This window comes from Panthera pardus, unplaced genomic scaffold (genome assembly GCF_024362965.1).
Source record: "Panthera pardus isolate Hobbes unplaced genomic scaffold, ASM2436296v1 HiC_scaffold_24, whole genome shotgun sequence".
NCBI lineage: Eukaryota > Metazoa > Chordata > Mammalia > Carnivora > Felidae > Panthera > Panthera pardus.
Window position 1 is genome coordinate 41175018 of NW_026526810.1, and position 14004 is coordinate 41189021.

Consider the following 14004-nt stretch of genomic DNA (forward strand, 5'->3'; position numbering starts at 1 on the left):
GTGAAATTCTATTGTTGATAACTACGTATTATCCCTGGAATATCCTGGCTCCCTTCCTCTCCCCACACCCAGGCAGCAGTGAGTGCCTTCTGTATTTATTACCCTCAGGGAGGGCTGTTACTAGAGAAATGAAAAGAGAGATGAGTCAATGCTCAGTTTCTAAGTTTCAAAATAGAGCTGTGAATCTCGCAGTAGAGAAAAGCAAGTTGAGAAAAAGTTTTTTGAGCCTCAAAAGCCTACATTTTGACTGCCAAGAGCTAAAGTTGATGTCATTAGGACTGATTTAGGTAGAAGGAAAGATGATGTGAAGCAGCCAGTTTTCCTACCCTGAAGAGAGAGTTAGAGGTGACAAGAATGTATAGATGTGTGTCTCTGAGAAAGAACTCCCTGCCTACATCCTTGCTGCTGAGCTATCAGGAGAAGGCAATTGTAGAATACCTAACAATGGAGGAGCTCTAACAGAAAACATGGTGTGCCTCACTACTGTCAGGAGGCCTGTGAGTTGGGAAACTCCAGATAGGTCTCCTGCAGACATAGCCTAGAGGCAGTAGCTGCAGTAGAAATGACAGTATAGTGTGATTTGACAGTGGAGTGGAGTCCAGATGCCAAGATTTCTGTCTCCACAGCAGTAGGGGTGCAGCATGTGGAAGTTTCCACAATGCTAAAAGGTGGAAAACAGAGGGCCACTGAACAAGAAGAGCCCTTAGAGATGGGACAACAATCAGAGAATGGCAGGTAAACTGACAACTGCTATGTATTTCCAATACAGAAGGAGAACAGGAGAAAACCAGACCCCCTCCTCCAATGCCATGACCATACAGAAACTCCTGGTACTCAGACTCTACTCATAAGACAACGGGGAGAAAAGAAATATCATCATTTGATTAAGTAGAAATCTGAAAAGACTACATTATTATACCTCAAATTTACCATAACTCATTACCATAACTTACCAAAATCTACCACTCTAAAAAATTTAAAGAAAAAAAAACCATCTCAAGAGGTACAGAAGACATTGTTAAATAAAATCCAATGTCCATTTATGACCAATAATCTTACTATTGAACTAGAAATAGAAGTGAACTTCTTCACCAAAGAAAGGAGAGCAAACAAAACAAAACAAAAAAAGAAAACAAAAAAACCCAAAACCTTACAGCAAGTAGCATTCCCTTTAAAACCAGAAATATGTCAATTATACCCATGTTATCACCATGTCTATCCAAGTATTAGACAGGACACTAAGAAAAAGAAATACAAGAGGATTAGAACGGAAGAAACAATTCAAAGATGTTAATGAATGTCTACAAAAAAGAGAAGAAGTATTTTAGATGAAATGAACTTCAGGAAGTTTGTTGAATCCTAAAATAAGTATAGAAAATTCAGTTGGATTTCTGTACATCAGCAATAAACTGTTAGGATATGTAGTATTTTTAAAAGATACCATCTGTACAATAAAAAGACAAAATATAAACTATGTTGGAATAAATATAGTAAAATATGTGCAAGACCATAGTGGTGAAAATTGTAAAACTTTTTGAGACTTTAAGATCTACTTATTTATTTATTCATTTGTTTATTTTTAAATAAACTTCATTTTTTAGAACAGTTTAGGTTTATAACAAAATTTGTGAAGACAGTATAGAGAGTGCCTATATACCCTACATTTACTTCCACCTGTTATCAACATCTTATGTGAGTATGGTACATTTGTTACAATTAATAAATATTAATCCATTGTTATTAACTAAACTTTGCACTTTGGTCAGATTTTCATAGTTCTTACTAGTGCCCCCCCCCCCTTTTTTTTCTGTTCCAGGATCTCACTCAGGATATCACATTATATTACTACATTTTGTTATCCCGTCTCTTGAGACTCCTTGTGGCTGTGACTTTCGTTGTTTTCGATGGACCTTGACAATTTTGAGGAATACTGATCAGGTGTTTGCAGACCGTCTCTATAGTCAGACTATCTTATGTTTTTCTCCTGATTAGACTGGGGTTACAGATCTTTGGTCTCACAGAGGAAAAGTGCCATGTTCATCACATCATATCAAGGGTACATAGTATCAACATGACTTATCACTATTGATGTTGACCTTGATCACCTGACTGAGGCTGTGTTTGTCAGGTTTCTCCACCCCACCCCCACCCCATTTTCCCTATTGTCCTATTTGGGAGAAAGTCGCTAAGTTTAAGCATAGCCCACAATGTAGCAGTAGGGAGTTATGTTCCCTCTCCTTGAGTATCTACATAAATTATTTGGAATTCTACATAAAACTTGTGTCTTCTCCCCTACTTATTTGATCATTTACTTATATTAGTATAGACTTGTGTATATTTATTTTGTTTTGGGTATAATTCAATACTACTTTATTTTGTTGCTCAAATTGTTCCAGCTTTGGCCATTGGGAGATCTTTGATATACCCCCATCATTGTGGGCTTGATTTTTTTTTTTTCAGCATTTCTTTACTTTCTAGCACTAAAATATGCTTCAGGCTCATCTTGTACCTTTCTTGCCCCAGTACTAGAATCAGCTATTTCTCCAAGGGCGCTAGCTAGTTCCTTTTATTAAAGACCTTTCTTTATTTTTAACCAGCATAATTTCATTTTTTAAAATCTGAAACAATCTCAAACTTACAGAAAAGTTGAAAGTATAAAGAAAATTTTTTCTTGATCCTTTGAAGAAGATTTTATTGACTTGCTGCCCATGAACTTTCTAATACATTCGTACCTCGTACATCTTATAAACAAGGTCGTTTTCATCTACATAAACACAATACAGTCATCAGAATCCGGCAGTTAACATGCGTTACAATCACCTCATCCTCAGAAACATTCATGTTTCAGCAAATGCTTCAATAATGTCTTTTATAGCAATAGGGTTCGGTATTGTGGGGTGCCATGTCTCTGTGATGGCTGCTTTTATGTATCAACTTGGAGGGTGTTTTTGGAAGAGATTTACATTTAAATTGGTGAACTTTGGGTAAAGCAGATTGCCCTTAATAGTGGGGTGGGCTTCATTCAGTCAATTAAAGGCCTGAATAGAATAAAAGACTGTTCTCCCCTAAGCAAGCAGGGATTCTCCAGAAGACAACCTTTGAACTATATCTGCATTATCAGCTCTCCTGCTGCTGGGCCACACTGCACATTTTGGACTTGCCAACCTCCATAACTGCGTGAGCAATTCCCTCTGGTAAATTTCTTTCATATATGTATATCCCATCAATATACACACACATACACCCATTGGTTCTTTCTCTGGAGAACCCTAACACAGTCTCTTTAATCTCTGTCTGCCATAGTTCCTCAGATTTCTTTGACTTCTATGTCCTTGCACTTTTGAAAATTACAGACTGGTTGTTTTATAGTAAATGTCCCTTAATTTGGGTATGTCTGATGCCTTTATCATGATTAGATTCTAGTTAGGCAGGAATAGCACTGAGGTATGCTCTGTTCTCTGCAATGCATTTTAGCAGATTCAAGATTTTGTTCTGCCCCATTACTGATCTTCAGTTTGAATACTTATTGTGGTGCTGTTGTTCATCCCTTCTCCCTATGTAATTAATAAGTATTTTGTGAAAAGATAAATCAAACTCTGTAAAAATCCCACTTGTCAAATTCTGAATTTACTCATTTAGTATAATTTACATCAGTATGGATTTACGGTATCAGATTTATTATTGGATTATAATCTGGTGCTATCATAATTTATTTTGGTGCTCAAGTTAGTCTGTTTTTTGGCAGTGGGAGCCTCTTTTTGCTGGCTTCTGTGTCCTTTTGACATGTCTCCATCATTACTTCATTATTTTCTGGCATAATAAGATGTTTCATAAACAAGACTCTATAGCAGCATCATGTGTAATAGCAAAACAAAATGAAACAACAGCAAACAAATGTCAAAAAAAAGGAAGCATTGCCTTTAATTGCTGAAGTGGAAAGTTCAAACTCCCCTTTTTTTTTTAAGTTTAAAAAAGAGAGAGAGAGAGAGAGAGAGAGAGTTGGGGGAGGGACAAGAGGGGAGAGAGAATTCCAAGCAGACTCTGCATTGTCAGCATGGAGCCCCATGCCCCAGGTGGGGCTTGAACTCATGAACCGTGAGATCATGACCTGAGCTGAAATGAAGCGTAGGATGCTTAACCAACTGAGCCCCCAGGCACCCCTAAAGTTGAAACTTCTTAAAATGGCATGAAAGAGAAAATTAAAACTTTCTGGGTTTCAATAAGAGAAAACTTTTAGAATTTACTTCATTAAAAAAAAAAGTATAAACATAAAAGATAATTCTGTCCTTGAATATAATAAACCATTGGGAAAAGCTTAGTAATCTGATGTTTCATTTATCTCAACTGACACAAAAATTTTTAAGTAATCTCTAGGCCAATGGGGGCCTTGAACTCATGGCCCCAAGATCAAGAATCGCAAGCTGTACCACCTGAGACAGCCAGGTGCTCCTCAACTGATACAAATTTTGAACTATCATTAAGTTTCAGAGACACCATTGTCATTTATCTAATCAAAGTACTGCAGGGGTGCCTGGGTGGCTCAGTCAGTTGAGCATCCGACTTCAGCTCAGGTCATGATACTATGGTTTGTGAGTTCTAACCGCGCATCAGGCAGTCTGCTGTCAGCACAGAGCCTGCTTCGGATCCTCTCTTCCCCCTCTCTTTGCCCTTCGCTGCTCATTTTCTCTCTCTCAAAAAAAATAAATAAATACACTTAAAAATTTTTAAATTATAAAAAATAAACAATGTGCTGCAAACATTTGAAACAGCTAAATCATGTAATAAGAGGTGTTTACAAATTAAAAACAAAACACAAAAAAACATGTTACCCCAATGTCGAACAACAGAAGAATGATTGATTAATTGTGGTAGACTCATTCAATGGCATATCATACAGCAGTGAAAACAAGTTAAATACTACAACCATTTGGCATGAATTTATCTCACAAATAGAATGGCAAGAAAAATGGAAGTCCTCTTATGATTCCATTTATATAAAGATCAAAGAGATGAAAATGAACAATATGTTACTTAGGAATACATACCCATCTGGTAAAACAATTTAAAAAACACAAGAAAACAGGGGCATCTGGGTGGCTCAGTTGGCTAAGCTTCCAACTCTTGATTTCTGCTCCGGTCATGATCTCACCATTTGTGGGTTCGAGCCCTGTATTGGGCTCTGTGCTAACAGTGTGGAACCTGCTTGGAATTTTCTCCCCCACACCCACCCCCTGTATCTCCCCTGTTCACAGGCTCTCTCTCTCTCTCTTTCTCAAAATAAATAAATACACTTTATAAAATAAAATAAAAAAATTTTTAAAAACTTTAGGAAAAAAATAAGAAAATTAAAAAAAAACAAGAAAACAGTAAACAGAATTCAGAATAGTAGTTATCTCTTGGTAGGGGGAGGAAAGGGGATGGAATAGGAAGGCACAGATAATGCAAAAAAATTGTTGGTAATATTCTTTTACTTACAGTGGGTGATGAGTGCATTAGTGTTCATTTTTATTCTTCGTACCTTATACATTTTTATAACTTTTTGTATGTACTCAAAATGTAATTTAGAAATTTTTCTACAATTTGAGACACATTGAACACGTTTCCTATGTTGTCTAATATGGCAGTCACCAACCACAAGTAAACATTTTAAATTTAATTGTAAAATTATTCCTTATTTGTCTTAGCCACATTTTAAGTGCTCGACAACCAAGTGAACTAGTGGCTACCATGTTGGTAGTGTAGATATAGATTTCCTTCATAACACAAAGTTTTATTAGACAATATTGGACACAGTGCCTATCTCCAAGAAGAACACCCTTCTAGCACATGGGTTTTTCTCTCAGGATTGGAGAATGACAAATCCCCAGACTTGGAGAATCCAAGAGCAGAGATGACCTATATCCTAAGTATAGTCTTACATCAAAAGCTTTAAAGAAGTGTCCCTCATCCCCACCGCATGCCAGAGTGTAATGTCAGCAATACTACAGAAGTGATCCAAAGCTTGAATACCCAAAGCAGGCTGGAGACAGGTACCAAGTCTCAGAAGCCACAAAAATGATGCAGAGGGCCAGCAGCAAATGAGAGAGGTCAGATGACCTGATGGGGTTTTCTTCTTTGAGCCTAAAATTCCCTGGCCTGAAGACCAGAAATGGATTGGGAGTGCTGACTTCTCCGTGAATGCCAGAGGGCAAAAATGGTAGCAGAGACTGCTAGGTTCCCTGCCCCCCCACCCCCCCATCACTGGTCTCCCTTTCCTCCCTAGTGATAGAACCCAAGGTTCCCCAGAACAGTCTATATTTGCCAGCCTACCCTGTATTTAGATACAGCTATGTGACTCAGTTCTGTTCTATGAGTTTAAGTAAAAGACTCCATAAGCCTTTCTTAAAAAGACAAGCATGAGACCTGAACTCCCATCTTTATCCCCTCATCTGTCTTGTTGCCTGGAACAGGATGTAAGGGTTGGAGCCTGAGGCACTCTCTGGACTAGAGCATAAGGGCCACACCTATAAATGGCGAAGCAGCCAGCTTTACAGTGCCTGAATTTCTGATGCCTTTGTGGAGCAATGTAGCCTTATTTACCCTGGCCTACCTACCTCTGGACTTAAATGGGAGAACAATGTAACATCTACCCTTAAATTCTGTTACTTTGGGTTAGGATTACTAACAGCCAAGTTTCACTCTAATGGATACAGAGGTCTATGATTAGAGACCAGTGGGAAGAAAAATGTTTCCATTAATGCCTGCGGGGAGTGATGAGGGCTCTGCTATGCCCTCCATCCCTGAGATGATGTAGCACCACAGCTGCCGGCTAGAATGTAGAATTAATCTTAACAAAAAGAGGGTTGAGGAAGACCCAGTGAACTAATCAGGACTAAGTTTTCTACCACTGGGCAGACAGGAAGCTTACCTATAGGAACTAAGTTCGGTTACAGAAAATTATATAGCACCATTTCTTGCACTATTGAGCTCTGAGTCTGAGATCTCTACAAGGATTGTACCTCACCATGCCAATGGCAATGTATGAGGTTCAGGGAGGGAGTTTAGAATGGAAGGAGAAAAACAGTGAACCTTAAAGATCTCAAAAATCCAGCGTTAGAGAGAGGAGTGGCAGCCAGCAGATATTAAGAGTAAGAAAGAATTAAAGAACTTTCAAACAAGGCTTTTGGATGCTTTAGAGAATAACCAACATTAAAGTATCTTTCATAAGGTTTCCCTTGTTAGATCTGTTATTCAACACCAGTCTTCCTGTGATTAGGGAACTATAAAATCCGTCAGACATGACTATAATAAGCATGATTATTCCATAGCACAGGAGGTCCTAGTTCATTGTATTTTTCTCCCTTTTTTCGCTACCTTCCATTGCTGCTACAGGTCAAGGCTTAGTTAAGCAGGTCTAGAGGGTTAAGCCTGGAGGCTGGACGTCATTGGTAGGCTTAAAAGACAGACCATACGACAGGAAATCGCTTATGAATTGGCACAGTGTTTAAAAATCACAAGGAGAGAATTTCAGATCCTGAGTCCAGGAATGATGAGATCCCTTCAGGCCTCCCCATATGCTGCCACGCTCACGCTGGGCTTTCCCCCACGAGGTCCCAAGGTCCAGCTTCTATTGGAATTGGCAGCCTTTACTAAGAACGCGCTCTGATTTTTGGCTTGTGGTGAAGCTAGGATTAAGCGCTCCTGATCCCAGGCGTCTAGAAAGAGGCAGAGCTGTGGAGCGGATCTGAGTGAGACTTGTTGTTGGGGAAAACCGCAGCTTTGTTTCCCAGGGGAAGGGCTGACGTCCCCCGGCCTCCACGGCTTGCTCCACGCGACGCCTGGCGCTGCACCGCTCTCACAGGCGGGCGCGTTGGCCAACCTCCCGGGACGGGAGCGGCCGGCGCGCCCCCGCCACGCGTGCCCCCGCCACGCGCACTCTCCACGCCCTGAGCCCCGCCACGCGCGTGCCTCCTACCCGAGCCCCTGACGCACGCTGTCCTCACGGCGCGCGCCCCCACCCCCACGCCCCAGCAGGCGCGCCGCCGCCGAGGCGCTGCGGGCTCTTTCCCGCCGCGCTTCCTAGTGCCACTAGCGCCCACTGGCCGGGGGAGGCGCTGCCGCCGCCGGGGGAGCACCGCCTCCTCTTCCTCCACCTCCTCCCGCCTCCTCCCAGTTCTCCTCCTCCACCTCCTTCTCACTACAGTTCCCACTCCAGGGCGGGGGCAAGCGCGTCCAGTTTGCTGGAGCTGTTCGGAAATGGCAACTTGCGCGGTGGAGGTGTTCGGGCTCCCGGAGGATGAGGTGCGGAGGCCGAGGGGCTGCGGGGCGGGCTTCCCTTCGCGCTGCTCACCAGCCGGACCGGAGGCGGCGGCGGCGGCGGCGGCCGGAGGGTCGTCTGTCAGCCCCCGCCTCCCCATGCGCGAGCCCCGGGAGCGCGCTGGGCGCCTTGGGGACCTGGGGCGGCCCGGCGCGCGCACGGGGGCGGTGGGGAGTGCTTCCTCTAGCTAGCAGCGTTTTCTTCGCCAGCCTGGAGACTCCACACCCCTCTCCGCCCGGAGCCGCCGCCTTCCTTGTCAGTTTCCTTCAGGAAGTGTAGAGGAGGGGTGCTAGGCAGCGAGCCGCATGAGTGCGCGGGGGACGCGCATCGCCCCGCCGGCCCCTTCCTGCCACCCCCAGCCGAGGGTGTGTGAGCTCTGGGGGGCGGGGGTGGGGTGGGGTGGGGTGGGGCGGATTTCCCTGGAGTTCAGCATCCCGGTTGTTGTTTAGCCTCCGCTCGCAGAGGCCCGCTGGACTTAACTTCATGGACTTTGACATGAAGACTTCCAAGGGAATGGTCATTAGCTATTTTGGCTTTTATTTTATTATTATTTATTATTATTATTATTTTAATCTGAAATCGTTCTTAACCTTCTAACTGGAGACGGCAGTGGGAAAGCAGGCAGATAGATTGTTCTCTTCATGTTTAGCAACAAGTGCCAAGTGTGGAAAGTTCATGCTATATTTCACCAGTCTTCAGTAATATATAAAAAATAAAGCTGTAATGTATACTTTAAAGAACTTCCCACAGCTATCCAGTTTGAAAATTAAGTTCCATGATTTGAGAAGGTAAAGCTGTCCCTTGCGAAATAACTTAATGCTGGTTATACCTTAACACTTACTAAAAATAAGGGCATTTGGAAAGACTTGTTCCGTTTTAAATGAGATGTGGCTTCCCTGAATTCTTGATTCAAAATGGGAATGGGTGGGAAATGAAAGGCTATATAGTCTAACAGCGACTAGTTCAGTTTGGGGGGGAAATCAGATTTAAGCATTTTTGTTGACTGGCTAAGCTGTCACAAGTACCTGTTATCAAGATTGGACCCAATTATCTAAGTACATCACCTTAATTTTATCTTTTGAGAGTGTTGGCATAGTGCCTTCTCTTAGTCACTTGGTATCTTCAAACGTCTTTTACAAAATGTCTTTTACATTTATCTTGACAGCTCTTTGTACATGAACAGTGGGCAACTTGTTTATGCTGGCAGGTTATCTCAGAGTGTTTTGAGAATGATCATGTGATAGATTAGAATTTAATTTCTCAGTTATTGCCACCAGAAGAGAATCAAAGCAGTGGTGGAAAAATGGTGGCAGCTTGGTAGACCCTCAGAAACAGTAGACAATATGTTATGGCTAAAGATGATATTCCGGGTGAGGTCCTTTACCGTTCTGCAGAAGAGATCAGAGGAAAATAATGGAGTGTTGAACCTGTGATAGCTTTCTTCTTATCAGTCAGGTCTTCCTGCTTTGCTACAATAAGCTGTTTAATGCAGATAACGTCAAGCTGATATCCAACCCATTCAGGCTGACCTTGGACTTTCTTTCCTTGTTAATATTCAGAGGTAGGTCCTGATTCCAGATTTCTCATCTCTTTCCCTTCCAGGGAATATTGCCAAAGGTATTGTGCACTGTTTTCTCTTTGGTGCAGATTCTGTGTTTTCAGTTACCTGCTTTTCACATCACCCTTCCACCCAGCTGAAATAAGATGAATTATGGCTGTTAGTGGGTGGTCAGTAAGCAATTGGGACTGAAGGCCAGAAACTCCACCCATTGAAATGAGGTTTTCCTGAACTTGCTTCCTGAAGGATTTGTACTTCTGGGAAGTTTCATGGCCTGAGGCCCACTCTGTTTGCCTGATGGGAGTCCATTTGTGAGTCCCAGGACTCAAAGTTCCTTGCAGCTCCCTCTGTCCACTTTGTCCACATTGAGGAAGAGAGTGAGATGGGCAAATAAGAGACATGATGGAGTGCTGTCTTCTGCTTCTCCACTGTAATTTAGATTATTCATCCAACAGACATTTATTAACTGTCTGTTCTGTATCAACGCAGTATGCTGGCCACCAGGGACACAGAGAGAAAAAAAACGGCCCCTGCCTGTTTGTGAGGAGCTCACAGTCTAGTGGGAAAGATAAAAATCACTTGTTTTCTGTTTTCTGGTAGAGGTTGACATCTCATCACTATTATTTGTCATTTATTTTCTGGTTCATCACGAAGTAAAAGAGGGCTTAGAAGAGCTTCCCCCTCACTGTTTGGTTGTTTTGTTTTGTTTTGTTTTGTTTTTGTTTTTTAGAAGAAAAACTTTGCAGATGTGTTATTTTCTAGAACTCACAGACAGCCTGGTAATAGGCAGCCCTCTACTGTTGATTAAAAGTAAGGTAGCTTTTCTGTTACCGCAAAAAGTGATGATTATTTTAAATTTGAAACTGAAACAAGAAGAAAAACGAACAGGCGTGGGATACAAGATGCTTGGAGAATTAGAATTTAACTGATATTTTTAAATGCTGAGTCACACCATAAGAGCATATTAATGTTGAAGTAGGCCAAAGTTTAGATCATAATTCCTCTCTATCACTTTTCAGTGAATTTTAGCTATTATTCCACATGTAAATGTCTTTTAGTGAGAGGTGGCCCTGGCTTTGCGTGCAGATTTTGTCATAAAGCATGACAAACTAAGGAAGTAGTGTAATATAAGTTATACCAGATTTGCTCTGACAGTCTCTTGGGATTAACAGTAGAGGCCAATTCCCACTTTGGTGAGGAGGAGTGTGGTAGCTATGGACACTGGAATTCAACAACCCTTCCACTCTCTTTTCATGGACTTCCCTGTTATGCAGAGATTAGAAAGCTGGACTCTATGTTTCCCATACTCTCTTGCACTTAGCATTTCTAGAAATGGGTTTTGAAATAGGTTTCCCAGTTTGGTGTACTTACTTGAGATGTGGAAAGTAGAAATGAAGTGGAGTATAAGTTCGTGTTTCTTTGGCTCTTTCTGCTGCCAAGCATAGTCATGTAGACATTGACTTTTTCTGCCAAAGCATTTTCAGTATCTGGTATCTTGGGGCTTTGGTAGGAAGTTGCAGAACCAGTGGTCGTGGCAACTTCCTGATGACTAGATACAGTATGTTTGTAGAGCCAGCAGATCTGGTGGTGGCTCCTGATTACCTACCTTCCTGACTGGGGCAGAAGTTGGCAGTTTCTTGGGTAGGCCAGTTCTCAGATGTTTCAGGATCCTGCGGGGGCCTCGCCTACAGCCTGCCCCTCCAGCTCTTCAACGATTTTGTAGGCGCCTAATTCCCTGTATTAACTTCTTTCTTTTCAAAACACCTGGAGTGATTTCTGTTTCCTGCAACTGAAAGCTGACTGAAGCAAGGTGAAGAAGGAAGGAAAGGGAAAGAGTTGAGAGTGTCCAGGGCCAGTTTGGAAGTACAGGATGCACCTGTAGAGGAATGGGTGCCCTGGGTGGGTGACAGCTCCGGCAGCACATCAGCAGCAGGGTAGTTAAGAAGTGCATATTACTGACACTTCGACAACCACCGATGCCAAGCGGAACCAGACCCCATCTGCCCTGGCATCATACTGAACCGGGGAGCACAGTGCCCAAGCTTTTATTCACCGCACAAAAAAGGAGAAGCACATTTGAAGCTGCACCTGTGTCATTTGGGCCACAAACTTTCATGTGTTGTTTTTGCCATTGCTCCTTTTTGGCAGCTCCTTAATTCTAGACTCATTCTATTTTTCATGGTACCGGAGAAGTGGATACATACAATTCATTTTCTAGCAATTTGCTTTTGAGTTATTCTAAACCAAGAGAAAAGTTGGAAGCACAGTGCAAATAACTCCAGATCCTCCTCACATGGTTCTCCTGCTATTGACAAGTCACTACCATTGCCCCATCATCCTTTTTTGCCCTTTTTATTAGTCTTTTTCTAAACCATTGGAGGCCAAGCTGCAGAAACAATGCCCTCTCACCTCTAAATGCGCTAGTGTGTATTTTCCTAAAACAAGAACACTTCTACATAACAGCCATCCAACCTCTAAGCCAGAAAATAAGCATGGATATGACACTACCATCCAATCTTCAGATCCCGTCAATCCTTGACAGGTGTTTTAATATTTCCCTTTTTCCTTTCTGGTCCAGGAGCCCATGTAGGAGCATATGCTGCATGTACTTGTCTTTGCAGTCTATTCTAATCTCTATCAGTTCCTTGGTCTTTTTTTGACAGATTACAAGCTGTACAACCTGTAGGATGTTCCTTAGCTGGGGTTTGGTTACTGGTTCCTCAGGACCATGTCGAAGTCATGCTTTTTTGGGCAGGAATCACAGAGATGATGCTGTGTTCTTATCAGTGCATCACATCAGGGGGTACATGGGGTACATGATATTGACTTGTCCCATCACTGTCAATGGTAACCTTGCTCACTTGATCATTTGGGTGTCTGTCAGGTTTCTGTTTTGTCATGTCACCATTTTCCCCTTCCTAATGATTTGTATTTTTTGTGGGGATGTCTTCAGAGATTATGCCAGTAGCCTGTCCTTCCTCATCAGATCTCCATCCACCACTTTCACCATTCATTGATGACTTCCACCTGAATCAAACACCACTATTTTTTTTTACTTCTATCTTTATTAATAGGCATTCTATGTAAGAAGAGCTTTCCCTTTCTCCTCCATTTATTTATTCATTTATTTTCATCAGCATGGATGTGTAGAATTCCACCTTATTCAATGGGTTGTAATTAATTACTATCATTAAATATTTTGTTGCTCAAATTGTCAGAGTTTGGTCATAGGAAGACTTTTTAAGGGGGTTCCTAGGTCATTGTGACAAGTCTCCATCATTCTTTGAACACTTCATTACATTCTGGCTGAAGATGTTCCAGACTCCTCTTGTATTTTGCCTAGCCCACCATTGTCTAGAACCAGCCATTTCTTCTAGGAACATTGGTTTCATTTAGTAGAAAATGGTTTTCATTTTTTATTTTTTTTAATGTTTATTTTATTTATTTTTTGAGAGAGAGCAAGAGAGAGGGAGAGCAAGCGAGCAGGGGAGGGGCAGAGAGAAGGGGAGAGAGAGGATTCCAAGCAGGCTCCGCACTGTCAGTGCAGAGCCTAATGCGGGGTTCAAACTCACAAACCGTGAGATCACGACATGAGCCGAAATCAAGAGTTGGACGCTTAACCCACTGAGCCACTCAGGTGCCCTCGTAGAAAATGCTTTTTAGAAGCCAGGCACTAAGATCTGGGTGCTCAGTGTGCTCACACCTGCTGGATGTCATTGCTTTTCAGCAATCTCAGCAAACAGTTAAGTGTGCGTGTGTGTGTGTGTGTGTGTGTGTGTACTGTGTGTTTATATATGTACATAAATAAATGTATACCTATTTCTATATCAATCTGTATTTAAAAATTATTAATTCAGGGGCACCTGGGTGGCTCAGTAGGTGAAGCGCCAGAGTCTTGATTTTGGCTCAGGTCATGACCTCACCATTCCTGAGATCAAGCCCCACATCAGGCTCTGTGCTGACAGTGTGGTGCCTGCTTGGAATTCTTTCTCTCTCTCATGCTCTCTGCCCCTCCCTGCTCACGCACATGCTTTCTCTTTCTCAAAATAAATAAACATTAAAAAGTAAATAAATAAAAAGCATTAATTCATAGCACTTTCTCAATTTAAAATATCATGCCTCAGGGTTCTTTCCAGTCATAAGTACCTTC

General features: G+C 42.1%; 1 protein-coding gene across 4 annotated transcripts in view; it reads left to right on the forward strand.

Annotated features, from left to right (window-relative positions):
* Positions 1 to 7994: 7994 nt before the first annotated feature.
* NEDD4 (NEDD4 E3 ubiquitin protein ligase) overlaps positions 7995 to 14004 on the forward strand; it is a 136543-nt gene continuing 130533 nt past the window's right edge. For 2 of the 4 annotated variants that reach the window (XM_019442025.2, XM_019442027.2), the window contains exon 1: positions 7995 to 8280. In XM_019442025.2, coding sequence (XP_019297570.1) covers positions 8236 to 8280 — 45 coding nt within the window. In that variant the 5' untranslated portion in view covers positions 7995 to 8235. The remainder of the gene's footprint in view (positions 8281 to 14004) is intronic. The other 2 variants (XM_019442028.2, XM_019442029.2) reach the window with 2 other exon arrangements.